The sequence below is a fragment of the Neofelis nebulosa genome, chromosome X, assembly GCF_028018385.1.
Source record: "Neofelis nebulosa isolate mNeoNeb1 chromosome X, mNeoNeb1.pri, whole genome shotgun sequence".
In the NCBI taxonomy this organism is placed as follows: Eukaryota; Metazoa; Chordata; class Mammalia; order Carnivora; family Felidae; genus Neofelis; species Neofelis nebulosa.
Window position 1 is genome coordinate 128,086,330 of NC_080800.1, and position 17,036 is coordinate 128,103,365.

General features: G+C 40.3%; 1 protein-coding gene across 5 annotated transcripts in view; it reads right to left on the reverse strand.

Moving 5' to 3' along the window:
- Positions 1–17,036, reverse strand: part of TMLHE (trimethyllysine hydroxylase, epsilon) — a 104,620-nt gene that overhangs the window by 60,501 nt on the left and 27,083 nt on the right. For 4 of the 5 annotated variants that reach the window (XM_058713482.1, XM_058713478.1, XM_058713479.1 and 1 more), the window contains one exon: positions 1,300–1,476. The exons of the other annotated variant lie outside the window; for it this stretch is intronic. In XM_058713482.1, coding sequence (XP_058569465.1) covers positions 1,300–1,476 — 177 coding nt within the window. The remainder of the gene's footprint in view (positions 1–1,299; positions 1,477–17,036) is intronic. 5 annotated transcript variants of the gene reach the window in all.

A 17,036-nucleotide genomic window follows, 5' to 3' on the forward strand; every position in this document is an offset into this window, starting at 1 on the left:
AAGAGAACAGAGGGAGTAACTTCTTTGTCATCGGCCATAGCAACCTTCTTCTAGATATGTCTCCCAAGGCAAAGGAAATAAAAGCAAAAGTAAACTATTGGGACTACATAAAAATAAAAAGCTTCTGCACAGCAAAGGAAACCATCATCAAAACAAAAAGGCAATCTGGTGAATAGAAGATATTTGCAAATGATATGTCCTATAAGGGGTTAATATCCAAAATATATTAAGAACTAACAAAATTCAACATCAAAAAGCAAATAATCTGATTAAAAACAGAGAACCTGAATAAACATTTTTCCAAGAAGACATCCAGATGGTCAAAAGACACATGAAAAAATGCTCAAAATCTCTCATCATCAAGGAAATGCAAATGAAAACCACAATGAGATATCACCTACACATGTCAGAATGGCTAGCATCAAAAAGATAAGAAATAACAAGTGTTGTCGAAGATGTGGAGAAAAGGGATCACTTATGCAGTGCTGGCAGGAATGTAAATTGATGCAGCCACTGTGGAAAACAGCTTTGTGGTTCCTCAAAAAATTAAAAATAGAAATACCATCCCATCTAATAATTCCACTGTTGGGTATTTACTCAAAGAAAACACTAATTTGAAAAGATACATGCACCCCTATATTTGTTGCAGCATTATTTACAATAGCCAAGATAGGGAGGCAGCCCAAGTGACCACTGATAGACAAATGGATAAAGAAGATGAGATATATATACACACAATAGAATGTTATTCAGCCATAAAAAATGAGATCTTGCCATCTGCAACAACATGGATGGACCCAGAAGGTATTTGTTAAGTGGAATAAGTCAGACAGAAAAAGACAAATACCACATAATTTCACATATATGTGGAATCTAAAAAACAAAACAAGCGAACAAAAAACCAGTTTCTCAAATACAAGATAGCAAATACAAACTGGTGGCTGCCAAGGGGGAGGAGGAGGGGCAAAGTAGGTAAAGGGGATTAAGAGGTACAAACTTCAGTTATAAAGTCAACAAGCCACAGAGATGAAAGGTATGGCGTAGGGAATATACAGTCAATAATACGGTAATAACGTTGTATGGTCTTGGATGGTGATTACATGTATGGTGAGCACTGAGTAATGTACAGAATTGTCAAATCAATGTTATACACCTGAAACTAAGAAGATATTTTATGTTAATTATACGTCCATTAAAAAAATAGAATTCTCTGTTTTGGAATGAGGCAAACCAGTTTTTGCAAAATAATTGTTCCTTAGAAGAATACTCCAATGAAGGCAAAGTCTGTTGTCTACTCACAAGTGAAAAAGAGTGTGGTCTCATCCAGACGAATGGTCTTTGGCTTGATGCATAAATCTACACTGGCAGTGTCCAGGCTGCGCTGGTGGGTCTTGGAGTTGTAGCAAGATGCTGAGCGGCAGTGGTCTCGAAGCCACACATAATCAAAGCACATCACGGTGTTTGCATAATGCAGTTCTAGGGGAAAGCATTCTTTCAGATTGTTTAATGTATTATTTTACAAAAAGAGATAATTATTTATTGAGGAAAACTTAAAAACAATCAATAGAAAACTTCCTTCAAAAAGTTTTCTACCAAGAAACAAGCAAGAGCAATGAGAGGAACATGAGCCTCTCAGATAGAAAACATCCTATGCAATCTCTAGAATTAAAACAGTGACGTTGGGATAGGCAGAGCAGATAAAACAACACATGCATATAAAATGTCCAAAAATATACCTAAATATAGGAACTTGGTATCTAATAAACTGATAGTTATAGACTGGGGAAATAATGACTTTTAAAATAAATGACGTTTGGACAACTAGGTAGCCATTTGGAAAAAAAGACAATATTGGGTCCATAACCATATTGTCACCAGTATCCAAGATAAACTCAAAACATATCAGAGTTCTAAATTTGGAAAAGGAAGAGAGGAGAGAAGATGGTGGCATAGGAGGACGCTGGGCTCACCTTGTCCTGCTGATCACTTAGATTCCACCCACATCTGCCTAAATAACCCAGAAAACTGCCGAAAGTCTAGCAGAACGGACTCTATGGAGCCAAGCGTAGACGAGAGGCCCACGGAAGAGGGTAGGAAGGGTGGAGAGGCGGTGTGTGCTACAGGGACTGGCGGGAGGGAGCCGGGAGGTGGAGGGGCAGCCCCCCCAGCCCCCCCCCCCCCCCCGGCAAAGCAGAGCCCCCAAGTCTGGCTTGCAAAAGCGGAGGGACCGGAATCTGTGAGTTCTGACAGCCAGCGGGACTTAACATGTGGAATGTTAAAAGTCAGCAGCTCTGCTCGGAGAGCGGGAGGGCGAGAGGACACGGGGAGGGAGAGTTGTTGAGCCCCGGAAGACAGAGCTCAGCTCGGCAGGGAACAAAGGTGGTGGCAAGCGCTATATCCCTCTCCCATCCCCCAGCCAAAATTCCAAAGGGAACCAGTTCCTGTCACCAAACTTGCTGGCACCGCACAAATGCCCAATGCTGTGCTTCTGTGGACCCATCCCTCCGACAGATCTGCCTCCCTCCCGGTGCTGCAGGGCCTCTCCCACAGGGGACCACCTATGGAAAAGTAAGCTAAGCCTACCCCTCCTGCCCCTGTGCACCTTGTGGATCCACCCCGGCTAATACGCCAGATCCCATCAAAGCAGCACTACAAGCCTGGCCGTGTACAAATAGCCCAGACAGGGGCCACACCACTCCACAGTGAGTCCTGCCCCTGGGAGAGGGGAAGATAAGGTACACACCGGTCTGACTGTGGCCCCAGCGGTGGGCTGGGGCCAGATATGGGGTCTGACTGCAGCCCTGCCCACCAACACAAGTTTCTCAGGACAGCACAGGGGAAGTGACCTGCAGTTTGGAGCCACCCCAGGGACTACCCAAAATGACAAATGGAAGAATTCTCCTCAAAAGAAACTAGAGGAAGTAGCGACAGCTAACTAATTGATCAAAAACGATTTAAGCAATACAATGGAACAAGAATTTAGAATAATGGTCATAAATTAATCACTGGGCTTGAAAAAAGCATAGAGGACAGCAGAGAATCTATTGCTACAGAGATCAAGGGACTAAGGAATAGTCATGAGGAGCTAAAAATTGCTATAAATGAGGTGCAAAATTAAATGGAGGCGACCACAGCATGGATTGAAGAGGCAGAGAGAATAGGTAAATTAGAAGATAAAATTATGGAAAAAGAGGAAGCTGACAAAAAGAGAGATAAAAAAAAATTCAGGAGTATGAGGGGAGATTCAGAGAAATACGTGATGCAATCAAGCAGAACAATATCCGTATAATAGGAATTCCAGAAGAGGAAGAGAGAGAGAAAGGGGCTGAAGATGTACTTGAACAAATCATAGCTGAGAACTTCCCTGATCTGGGGAAGGAAAAAGGCATTGAAATCCAATAGGCACAGAGAACTCCCTTGAGGCATAGCTTGAATCGATCTTCTGCATGACATATCATAGTGAAACTGGCAAAATACAAGGATAAAGAGAAAATTCTGAAAGCAGCTAGGGATAAACAGGCTCTAACCTACAAAGGGAGACCCATAAGACTAGTGGCAGACCTATCTACTGAAACTTGGCAGGCCAGAAAGGAATGGCAGGAAATCTTCAATGTGATGATGAGCAGAAAAAACATGCAGCTGAGAACCCTTTATCCAGCAAGTCTGTCATTCAGAATAGAAGGAGAGATAAAGGTCTTCCCAAACAAACAAAAACTGAAGGAATTCATCACCACTAAACCAGCCCTACAAGAGATCCGAAGGGGGATTCTGTGAGTAAAATAATGCAACGACCACAATGTACCAGAGATATCACTACAAGCATGGAACCTACAGACATCACAATGACTCTAAACCCATATCTTTCAATAATAACACTGAATGTAATGTAAATGGACTAAATATTCCAATCAAAAGACATAGGGTATCAGAATGGATAAAAAAACAAGACCCATCTATTTGCTGTCTACAAGAGACTCATTTTAGATCTGAGGACACCTTTAGATTGAGAGTGAGGGGATGGAGAACTATTTATCATGCTACTGGAAACCAAAAGAAAGCTGGAGTAGCCATACTTATATCAGACAAACTAGACTTTAAATTAAAGGCTGTAACAAGAGATGAAGAAGGGCATTATATAATAATCACAGGGTCTATCCATCAGGAAGAGCTAACAATTATAAACGTCTATGCGCCAAATACAGGAGCCCCCAAATATATAAAACAATTACTCACAAACATAAGCGACCTTATCGGTAAGAATGTGGTAATTGAAGGGGACTTTAATACTCCACTTACAGTAATGGATAGATCATCTAGACACAGGATCAATAAAGAAACAAGGGCCCTGAACGATATCAGATGAACTTGACAGATATATTTAGAACTGTGCATCTCAAAGTAACAATATACTTTCTTCTCGAGAGCACATGGAACATTCTCCAAGATAGATCACATACGGGTCACAAAACAGCCCTTAATAAGTATAAAAGAATTGAGATCATACCATGCACACTTTCAGACCACAATGCTATGAAACTTGAAATCAACCACAGGAAAAAGTCTGGAAAACCTCCAAAAGCATGGAGGCTAAAGAACACCTTACTAAAGAATGAATCGATCAACCAGGCAATTAGAGAAGAAATTAAAAAACATATGGAAATAAATGAAAATGAAAATACAACAATCCAAATGCTTTGGGATGCAGCGAAGGCAATCCTGAGAGGAAAATACATTGCAATCCAGGCCTATCTCAAGAAACAAGAAAAATCCCAAATACAAAATCTAACAGCACACCTAAAGGAAATAGAAGCAGAACAGCAAAGACACCCCAAACCCAGCAGAAGAAGAGAAATAAAGATCAGAGCAGAAATAAACAATATAGAATCTAAAAAAACTGTAGAGCAGATCAACGAAACCAAGAGTTGGTTTTTTGAAAAAATAAACAAAATTGAAAACCCCCTAGCCAGAATTCTCAAAAAGAAAAGGGAGAGGACCCAAATAGATAAAATCATGAATGAAAGTGGAATTATTACAACCAATCCCTCAGAGATACAAGCAATTATCAGGGAATACTATGAAAAATTATATGCCAACAAACTGGACAACCTGGAAGAAATGGACAAATTCCTAAACTCCCACACACTTCCAAAACTCAAATGGGAAGAAATAGAAAATTTGAACAGACCCATAACCAGCTAAGAAATTGAATCAGTTATCAAAAATCTCTCAACACATAAGAGTCCAGGACCAGATGGCTTCCCTGGGGAATTCTACCAGAGATTTAAAGCAGAGATAATACCTATCCTTCCCAAGCTGTTCCAAAAAATAGAAAGGGAAGGAAAACTTCCAGACTCATTCTAGGAAGCCAGCATTACTTTGATTCCTAAACCAGACAGAGATCCAGCAAAAAAAAGAGAACTACAGGCCAATATCCCTGATGAATATGGATGGAAAAATTCTCAATAAGATACTAGCAAATCAAATTCAACAGCATATAAAAATAATTATTCACCATGATCAAGTGGGCTTCATTCCTGGGCTGCAGAGCTTTTTCAACATTTGCAAATCAATCAATGTGATACATCATATTAATAAAAGAAAAGAAAAGAACCATATGATCCTGTCAATCAATGCAGAAAAAGCATTTGACCAAATTCAGCATCCTTTGTTAATAAAAACTGTCAAGAAAGTCGGGATAGAAGGAATATACTTAAACATCATAAAAGCCATTTATGAAAAGCCCACAGCTAATATCATCCTCAATGGGGAAAAACTGAGAGCTTTCCCCCTGAGATCAGGAACACAACAGGGATATCCACTCTCACCGCTGCTGTTTAACATAGTGTTGGAAGTTCTAGCATCAGCAATCAGACAACAAAATGAAATCAAAGGCATCAAAATTGGCAAAAATGAAGTAAAGCTTTCATTTTTTGCAGATGACATGATATTATACATGGAAAACCCTATAGACTCCACCAAAAGTCTGCTAGAACTGGCACATGAATTGAGCAAAGTCGCAGGAAACAAAATCAATGTACAGAAATCAGTTGCATTCTTAATGAAGCAACAGAAAGACAAATAAAGAAATTGATCCCATTCACAACTTCACCAAGAATCATAAAATACCTAGGAATAAACCTAACCAAAGATGTAAAAGATCTGTATGCTGAAAACTATAGAAAGCCTTTGAAGGAAACTGAAGAAGATACAAGAAATGGAAAAACATTCCGTGCTCATTGATTGGAAGAATAAATATTGTTAAAATGTCAATACTACCCAAAGTCATCTACACATTCAATGCAATCCAAATCAAAATTGCACCAGCATTCTTCTAGAAGCTAGAAAAAGTAATCCTAAAATTTGTATGGAATCACAGAAGACCCTGAATAGCCAAAGTAATATTGAAGAACAAGACCAAAGCAGGAGGCATCACAATCCCAGACTTCAGTCTCTACTACAAAGCTGTAATCATCAAGACAGCATGGTATTGGCACAAAGACAGACACATAGACCAACGTAATAGAATAGAGACTCCAGAAATGCAGTTGCATGGCCAACTAATGTATGGCCAACTAATCTTTGACAAAGCAGGAAAGAGTATCCAATGGATAAAAGACAGTCTCTTTAACAAGTGGTGCTGAGAGAACTGGACAGAAACATGCAGAAGAATGAAACTAGACCACTTTCTTACAACCATTCACAAAAATAAACTCAAAATGGATAAAGGACCTGAATGTGAGACAGGAAACCATCAAAACCCTAGAGGAGAAAGCAGGAAAAAAAAAACCTCTCTGACCTCAGCTGCAGCAATTTCCTACTTGACACACCTCCAAAGGCAAGGGAATTAAAAGCAAAAATGAGCTATTGGGACGTCATGAAGATAAAAAGCTTCTGCACTGCAAAGGAAACAATCAACAAAACTAAAAGGCAACCAACAGAATGGGAAAAGATATTTGCAAATGACATATCAGACAAAGGGCTAGTATCCAAAATCTATACAGAACTCACCAAATCCCACACCTGAAAAACTAATAACCCAGTGAAGAAATGGGCAGAAAACATGAATAGACACTTCTCTAAAGAAGATATCCAAGGGGAGGGTGGGTGATGGGTATTGAGGAGGGCACCTTTTGGGATGAGCACTGGGTGTTGTATGGAAACCAATTTGACAATAAATTTCATATATTGAAAAAAAAATAGTCTTATAGGAGAGGAAAAAAAAGAAGATATCCAGATGGCCAACAGGCACACGAAAAGATGCTCAACGTCACTCCTCATCAGGGAAATACAAATCAAAACCACACTCAGATACCACCTCACGCCAGTCAGAGTGGCCAAAATGAACAAATCAGGAGACTATAGATGCTGGCGAGGATGTGGAAAAACGGGAACCCTCTTGCACTGTTGGTGGGAATGCTAACTGGTGCAGCCGCTCTGGAAAACAGTGTGGAGGTACTTCAAGAAATTAAAAACAGATCTACCCTATGACCCAGCAATAACACTTCTAGGAATTTATCCAAGGGATACAGGAGTACTGATGCATAGGGGCACTTGTACCCCAATGTTTATAGTAGCACTTTCAACAATAGCCAAATTATGGAAAGAACCTAAATGTCCATCAACTAATGAATGGATAAAGAAATTGTGGTTTATATACACAATGGAATACTACATGGCAATGAGAAAGAATGGTCTTTTGTAGCAACGTGGATGGAACTGGAGAGTGTTATGCAAGTGAAATAGTCATACAGAGAAAGACAGATACCATATGTTTTCACTCTTATGTGGATCCTGAGAAACTTAACAGAAGACCATGGGGGAGGGGAAGGAAAAAAAAGTTAGAGAGGGAGGGAGCCAAACCACAAAAGACTCTTAAAAACTGAGAACAATCTGAGGGTTGATGGGGGGGGTGTGGGAGGGTGGGGAGGGTGGGTGATGGGTATTGAGGAGGGCACCTGTTGGGATGAGCACTGGGTGTTGTATGGAAACCAAGTTGACAATAAATTTCATATTAAAAACAATAAATAAATAAAAATTTAAAAAAAATTTAAGAAAAAAATATTGGAAAAGGAAACCACTGAAGTATTTTAAAAGGAAACACAGGTGGGTAGAGGTTATAAAGGAGGTACTTATACTATTCTTTCAACTTTTCTGTCAGTTTGAAGTTATACCAAAATAAAAAGTTGCCAAAAAATTAAAGACTTTCCTATATACTGGGTTACTAATATAGGAAAGGTAAATGAAAACGAGATCAAATTTGTTAGAGGAACAAAAAGTATAATGCAGCTGGAAATAAGCAAAAATGTGGAAGACTGCTTACAGAGAAATATGCTCAAAGAGAGGCAGATTCAATAATGAAAAGATACAAATTCTCCAACAAATTAATGCACAAAATTCCATGTACTTCCAGTCCAAATTCACATGGAAATTTTCATGTACTGGACAGGCTAATTCCAAAATTCATATTCAGGATTAATAAACTTATAATTTTGAAAAAGAAGAAAGGCAAGGGGGTAACTGTCTTACAAAATACAAAAAACATATATAAAGCTACAGTCATGTAAAAAGTATGATATTTGAAAAAAAAACAGGGAGGGAAACCATAAGCGACTCTTAACTCTTATAGAGAACAAGCTGAGGGCTGCTGGAGGGAAGGTGGGTAGGGGATGCACTAGATTTGGGATGGGGATTAAGGAGGGCACTTGTAATGAGTACTGGGTGTTGTATGTAAGTGATGAATCACTAAATTCTACTGCTGAAACCAATATTACACTATATGTTGACTAACTAGAATAAAAAAAAGTATGGTATTTGTGCAGAATAGATGAACAGGTTAAGGGAACATAATAGAGTTTCAAAACAGCCCCAAGTATACATGGAAATATGTTTATGTTAAAGGTGTCATTTCATAACAGTAGAGAAAAGATATATTATTCAATAACTAGTTTTGGAGAAAAAGAATATTTGACAGATTTGACTCTGGATTCATATCATTCAAAACAGTAAATTACTGATAGATCAAAATATAAAAAATAAAATTAGTATACAGTGACAATCTTGAGGTAGGAATGGCCATGTTAATATATACGAAAATCATAAAAGATAAATTTGTCTATATGTAAAGAAACCTGTTTTGCAAACAATATAAAAAAACAATGTTAAGTGGCAAATTCCTGACCTACCTAGGATCCATGGAATAATACAATTGTGCGTATGTGTGGGTAGTCCTACATTTTTCCATTGAGAGGATCCATAGCTTTCTATAGAATTCCTATGCAATTCATAAGCTAAAAATATTGAGAACCCTGTCCTTGAAGTGACAAAAGCAATTAACTTCATTCAGATGGGTCATTACACTGAGCTAATCCAGGATGTGACAGGTAGCCTGGGGGTCACATAGAGCCTGTAGCCTGTTTTCGTACAGCTTGCAAGATAAGAATGGTTTTTACATTCTAAAAATGTAAGACAAAAACAAAACAAAGAAGACCATGAAACAGATATGTCCATGACCCATAAAGCCAAAAATATTTACTATCTGGCCCTTTACAGAAAGTGTTTGTTGGCTCCCAAAATAATTCATAGCCATAAAGTCGTTTATCACCTTCTCTTCCACTTCTTCACAGGACTTGCTAATATCACCAACTCAATAACTTTTTAAACATTTTCTCTCAAACAACCCTTCCTTGTACTCTATGCAACAGTCCATATAGGCCATTATGCCATCTTGTCTGCAGCCTTTAAGTTCTTGTACATGCAGCTCCCTCTGACTGGAACATTTATCCTCACCTTCTCACCCCTCTTTCCTTGCCTAAATCATATTCTGTATTCATGACTCAGTTCACAGGTTATATCTTATAAGCAGTCATATGTAACTCTTCAGTTTGGGTCAGGTACTTCTCCTCTTTGTTCTTACAGCACCCTATATATCGCCTAAAAGCATTTATCATGCTGTCTTATAATGGTCTACAGGTTTGTCTTTACCAAAGACTAGGAGCACCTTTAAGATACTGAGTGTGCCTTCTTCATCACTGCATGCTTAGCACTTATCACAACGTCTAGCTTCTAGACGTTGTGCCCATTAAATGTCTGTTGAGGAAATCAATAAGCAGTGCTGAAGCTGCCTTACTGGTAACTCCAATATAGGTTACACATCAGAAATGAGAAGGATCCTCTCATTGAAATGACCTCTATGAATGACCTTCTCTTGCTCTGTTCAATATCTAGTAATCTTGACTACTACCTGCCATACATATACTGTTTTCAGTTCAGGAGTTGCTAGGCACATACAGTATGGTAGAATCCTATGTCCTATGTGGCTAGACTTCTCTCTTTGCAAGCTCCAGAACATCCCCTACATTTTAGTTTAATTGCTGTGCTCATTGTCCTTCTTCCCATGACTGAGTTCATTCTCGTCTTTGCCCTTGCCATTTATCTCCTTGAAATTATAAGCTCCCCTAATTAAATGACCATCTTTTCCTTCAAAATCTGGCTACAAATTCATTTATTCAAGGAAGCTTCCTTGAACAACCCTACATTTTCTTTGAAATTAAGTATTTGGTAGGTAACAACTTAATTTGCATTTGCATATGGCATAAGGTATTCATACTTCTTATATTTATTTACTTATTTTATGTTTCTTGGATACCACATCTTACATCTTGGGTCTCTAGAAATTCTCAGCTATACACAAAATTGACACTAAACAAATGTTTCTTAACTAGGCCAAAATGTCAATACAGAAAAGAAACTTGGGATTCATCTTAACTCATCTTTCTCATAATCTGCATTTGATCAATCACCAAGGTGTGCTGCTTCTACCTCCTAAATCTTTTTAAAATCTATATGACCTTTCCACTCCTTTCTCATGCCACATTTAGGCAACCACCGTCTTTCACCGTGGGCCTCCACAACGAGATTTTTAAACTTTTTTTTTTTCAACGTTTTTTATTTATTTTTGGGACAGAGAGAGACAGAGCATGAACGGGGGAGGGGCAGAGAGAGAGGGAGACACAGAATCGGAAACAGGCTCCAGGCTCCGAGCCGTCAGCCCAGAGCCCGACGCGGGGCTCGAACTCACGGACCGCGAGATCGTGACCTGGCTGAAGTCGGACGCTTAACCGACTGCGCCACCCAGGCGCCCCCACAACGAGATTTTTAAAATCGGAGTTGTGAAATCAGATTGTATTTTGGAAAGAGTGTTCTAGTTTTTGCTCAACAGGGCAAGACAATGCTGTAATCATACTGGTAGGATAGTTGTTCCCTTGCTCTTCTGAAACTCATGCTGTCCTATATGACTCTACCCTTCTTCATTACTCTAGTCAAATATCTCCTGAGCCCCTCTATTTTTGAATAAATAAATAAAGATCAGTTTATTGCCATCCCTCTCCTGTCAGCATTCTTAACAACTTCATCACCATTAATTGTAATACCTTTATAATTTTCATTTTTAACATCCTATCCTACATCCTGTTCCTTTTCAGTTCAATTATTTGCGCACTCCTCACTCTGATACTCTTTCAACCCCACAAAGAACTCTAATCCATTGACCACAACCTCCTTTTTGTCATCCATCATCTTGTCTTCTTTAATGTTTTCATTTCTCTCCTTATGGAGCCCAGATGCAATGGTCCTTCATTTTAATCAATTCCCTGAAAACACCCTAACTCCCTTGCCCTTCTCTCTCCTTCCACCATACTTCCCTGAAAAAGCCCCACTCCTTTTTTTCTAAGCCCCACTCCTAAAAAACTCAAGTCCCTACTTTGTCTGTGCCTGTAGCCAAGCAGCTGAACATTGTCAGAGAAAATGTTCTAAACCACAATGACTATTTTCATTTTAAAATCATCACCAAAAATCTCAAATGAGTACTCACCACTGCCAAACAATCCTTGCATAATTTCCTGGGAAAATCACTCACTCACTCTCCAAGAAGACTATTTCACACTGTCTCCTCTCTCCTCAAACTGCTAGCACCGCCTCTCCCTTCCCATTTTCAACTGATAACTTTGCTTACTCCTTCAAAGAGAATATGGAAGCAATTAGAAGAGAATCTCCACAAACTCATGTTCCTTCCACATCTGCCCACTTACCTGCACCTGTGCACATATATTCTACCTTCCTTCCTGTTACTATGGTTGAGACATCTGTGCACTTAACTAAGGCTAACACTTCCATTTAGGAATTAGACCCTATCTCTTCTCTCCCACACAGGTACTACACTTCTGAAATTGCTCCACCCCCTTCTTTGCATTATCAAAGTTTCCCTCCCTACTGGATCCTTCTCATCAGCAAACATGTTGTAATATCCCACCATCTTAAAACAATGTTCCCCTTCACTCTGTGTACCCCTCCCATTACCACCCCACCTCAATCATATTCCCTTTCATAGTGAAACTTATGGCTTGATGTTTCCACTACCTTCTCCAATTTCCTCTTACTAAACTTGTTTTAAGTTTTAGAATGGTTGTAGATTTACAGAAAATGTACAAACAGTTCCGATAAAGTCCTTACCCAGTTTCCTCTATTATGAATATCTTATATTAGTTTGGTAAATTTGCCACAACTAATGAATAAATATTGATACACAATTTATTAACAAAATCCCATACTTTATTTGAATTTTGTTAGTTTCCCCCTAATGTCCTTTTTCTATCCAGAATCCCATCTAGGTCCCACCGTACACTTAATCATGTCTCTTTAGGCTTCTCTGGGCTGTGACTTTCCTTGTTTTTGATGACCCTGACAATTTTGAGAGGGATTTTGTTATTAGAGTGCTCCCCAATTTGGGTTTGTATGATGATTTTCTCATGGTTGAAGTGGGGTTATAGTATAACCTATAGTATAGGTTTTTGGGAGATGGGCTACACAAGTGAAGTGCCCTTTTCAACACATCATATCAATGGTACATGCTAGTAATAGGACTTATTACTGATGGTCTTATCCTTTAACACCAGGCCAAGATAGAGCTTGCCAGATTCCCTACTTAGAGTTATTCCTTCTCCTTCCATATTCTATTCTTTGGCAGCAAATCACTAAATGCAGCCTACATGCTAGGACTGGGGAGTTAAGATTGACCTCCATAGTGGGAGGAGGAGAAATGACTACATAAACTATTTGAAATTCTCCTGTATGGGAGATCTGTCTCTACTCTCCCCATTTATTCGATCATTTGTTTATATCAACATGGACTCATGGATATTTATTTTTTATCTCGGGTTAGAATCCAATATATATTATTTATTTTCTTGCTCAAATTGTTCCAGCTTCGGCCATTGGCAACTCTTTTAGTTGGCTCCTGTGTCCCTTTAACATCGTTTCATTTTTTTTTAGCACTTCCTTATTTTCTGGCACTTCAAGTTTCTCCAGGTTTATCTTGTATTTTCCCTGACCAAGCCCTAGAATAAGTCATTTCACCCAGGAGGCTTGGTTCCTTTTATTGGAGAACAGCATTAGAAATCAAGATCTGGTCACTGAATGCACTCACTGCTACTGAGGTATCACTGCTTCTAGGCTCTCGCAATGGACAGAGCTAGGAAATACACTATCTATGTGAAAAAACATCTATAATGATTTCTGCGTGTATCCACCTGTATCTATATTAAGCTATACATGAGTTCATATTGATATCTCCAACTCTAATCCAGAACCACACGATTCATTCTAGCATTTCCCCTGTGCTTATTTGTAACCACACTCTCTGATGCTGAGAAACCTGGTTCCCACTGTCTGCCATGCTCTTATGTGTTTAATCCTGATACATATACAGCAGTTTTAGAATTGTAAATCTGTTCTCATATAAGAAACAACTTTAAAAACTAGAGTATAGTGTTTATGTATAGCTCCTTTTGTCTTTAGCCTTACGGTTTCCGGCCAAAGCACTGTTTTCCAACATTATATAGGCCACCACCTTTCCGTCCATTCCCTTCAATAGTTACATGTTTATAATACAGTTGGATTCATTTATCACAGGATGTATTCCATCCTCAGATCTGACTTCCTGGTTGATTTTCTAAAATTTGTATACATTTAAACTTGTATCCTTTCACTTTTTGCTATAAACTTCTATAGGGTTTTTTTTTTTTTCAAATGTAGTTATTGCTACTATAGTTCCATACAGATTGTTTCTACCGGCCTAAAAATATCCCGTATTACACTACCTCCTCCCAACCCCCTGGCAACCACTGATTTGTTTTCTGTCCCTATAGTTTTGCCTTTAACAGAATGTTATATGAATGAAATCATACAGTATGTAGCCTTTAATGGTCAGGCTTCTTTCATGTAGCAGAATGCATTTACGATTCATGCTGTTGTGTGAATTAATAGCTCATTAATTGTGTGAATTAATAGCTCATTACCTTTAATTGTTGAACAGTATTCCATTGTATGGATGTACTACGGTTTATTAATCAACCTTTGGAAGGATATCTTGGCAGATTCCCACTTTTGACAATTATGAATAAAGCTGTTATTCATGTGCGGGGTTTAATTTTAGAGGAAACTGCCAAACTGTCTTCCAGAGCGGACATACCATTTCTGTATAATCACCAGCAATGTATAGGACTTTCTGTTGCTCTGCACCCTTGCCAGCATTTAGTATTGTCAGCTTTTTATTGGGGGGGGGGTGTTAGTTATTCCAGTATGTGTGCATGATATCTCGTTTTGGCTTTAATTTGCATTTACATAAAGAAAATGATGTTGAGCATCTTTTCACATGTTTATTTACCATACTTACATCCTCTTTAATGAAATGCCTGTTCATATCTTCCCACCCTTTTATTTATTTTTTTTTAATTTTTTTTTTAAATTTTTTTTTCAACGTTTTTTATTATTATTTATTTTTGGGACAGAGAGAGACAGAGCATGAACGGGGGAGGGGCAGAGAGAGAGGGAGACACAGAATCGGAAACAGGCTCCAGGCTCCGAGCCATCAGCCCAGAGCCTGACGCGGGGCTCGAACTCACAGACCGCGATATCGTGACCTGGCTGAAGTCGGACGCTTAACCGACTGCGCCACCCAGGCGCCCCTATTTTTTTAAATTTAATGTTTATTTATTTTTGGGAGAGAGATAGACAGACTGTGAGTGGGGGAGGAGCAGAAAGAGAAGGAAACACAGAATCTGAAGCAGGCTCCAGGCTCTGAGCTGTCAGCATAGAGCCTGATGTGGTGCTTGAACTCCCGAATCATGAGATCATGACCTGAGCCAAAGTCAGACACTTAACCGACTGAGCCACCCAGGTGCCTCAAGATCTTCCCACCCTTTTAAAAAGTGGGTTGTTGCTTGAAGAGGAAAGATGGCGGCGTAGGAGGACGCTGGGCTCACCGCGCATCCTGCTGACCACTTAGATTCCACCTACACCTGCCTAACTAACCCAGAAAACCGCCAGAGGATTAGCAGAACAGAGTCTCCGGAGCCAAGCGCAGACAAGAGGCCCACGGAAGAGGGGAGGAAGGGCGGCGAGGCGGTGCGCACTCCACGGACTGGCGGGAGGGAGCCGGGGCGGAGGGGCGGCCCGCCGGCCAAGCAGAGCCCCCGAGTCTGGCTGGCAAAAGCGGAGTGGCCGGACGGAGTGTGTTCCGACAGCAAGCGCGACTTGGTTTCTGGGAGGTCATAAGTTGAAAGCTCTGCTCGGAAAGCGGGAAGGCTGGAGGACAAAGGGAGGGAGAGTTGCTGAGTCCCCGGAGGACAGGGCTCAGCTTGGCGGGGAACAAAGGCGCTCGCCAGCACCATCTCCCCCGCCCATCCCCCAGCAAAAATCCCAAAGGGAACCAGTTCCTGCCAGGGAACTTGCTCGCTCCGCGCAAACATCCAACTCTGTGTTTCTGTGGAGCCAAACCTCTGGCAGCGGATCTGACTCCCTCCCGCTGCCACAGGGCCCCTCCTGAAGTGGATCACCTAAGGAGAAGCGAGCTAAGCCTGCCCCTCCCGCCCCCGTGCACCTTGCCTACCCACCCCAGCTAATACGCCAGATCCCCAGCACCACAAGCCTGGCAGTGTGCAAGTAGCCCAGACGGGCCACGCCAACCCACAGGGAATCCCGCCCCTAGGAGAGTGGAAGAGAAGGCACACACCAGTCTGACTGTGGCCCCAGCGGTGGGCTGGGGGCAGACATCAGGTCGGACTGCGGCCCCACCCACCAACTCCAGTTATACACCACAGCAGGGGGAAGTGCCCTGCGGGTCCTCACCACTCCAGGGACTATCCAAAATGACCAAACGGAAGAATTCCCCTCAGAAGAATCTCCAGGAAATAACAACAGCTAATGAACTGATCAAAAAGGATTTAAATAATATAACAGAAAGTGAATTTAGAATAATAGTAATAAAATTAATCGCTGGGCTTGAAAACAGTATAGAGGACAGCAGAGAATCTCTTGCTACAGAGATCAAGGGACTAAGGAACAGTCACGAGGAGCTGAAAAGCGCTTTAAACAAAATGCAAAACAAAATATAAACGACGACAGCTCGGATTGAAGAGGCAGAGGAGAGAATAGGTGAACTAGAAGATAAAGTTATGGAAAAAGAGGAAGCTGAGAGAAAGAGAGATAAAAAAATCCAGGAGTATGAGGGGAAAATTAGAGAACTAAGTGATACACTAAAAAGAAATAATATACGCATAATTGGTATCCCAGAGAAGGAAGAGAGAGGGAAAGGTGCTGAAGGGGTACTTGAAGAAATTATAGCTGAGAACTTCCCTGAACTGGGGAAGGAAAAAGGCATTGAAATCCAAGAGGCACAGAGAACTCCCTTCAGACGTAACTTGAATCGATCTTCTGCACGACATATCATAGTGAAACTGGCAAAATACAAGGATAAAGAGAAAATTCTGAAAGCAGCAAGGGATAAACGTGCCCTCACATATAAAGGGAGACCTATAAGACTCGTGACTGATCTCTCTTTTGAAACTTGGCAGGCCAGAAAGGACTGGCACGAGATCTTCAATGCATTGAACAGAAAAAATATGCAGCTGAGAATCCTTTATCCAGCAAGTCTGTTTAGAATAGAAGGAGAGATAAAGGTCTTCCCAAACAAACAAAAACTG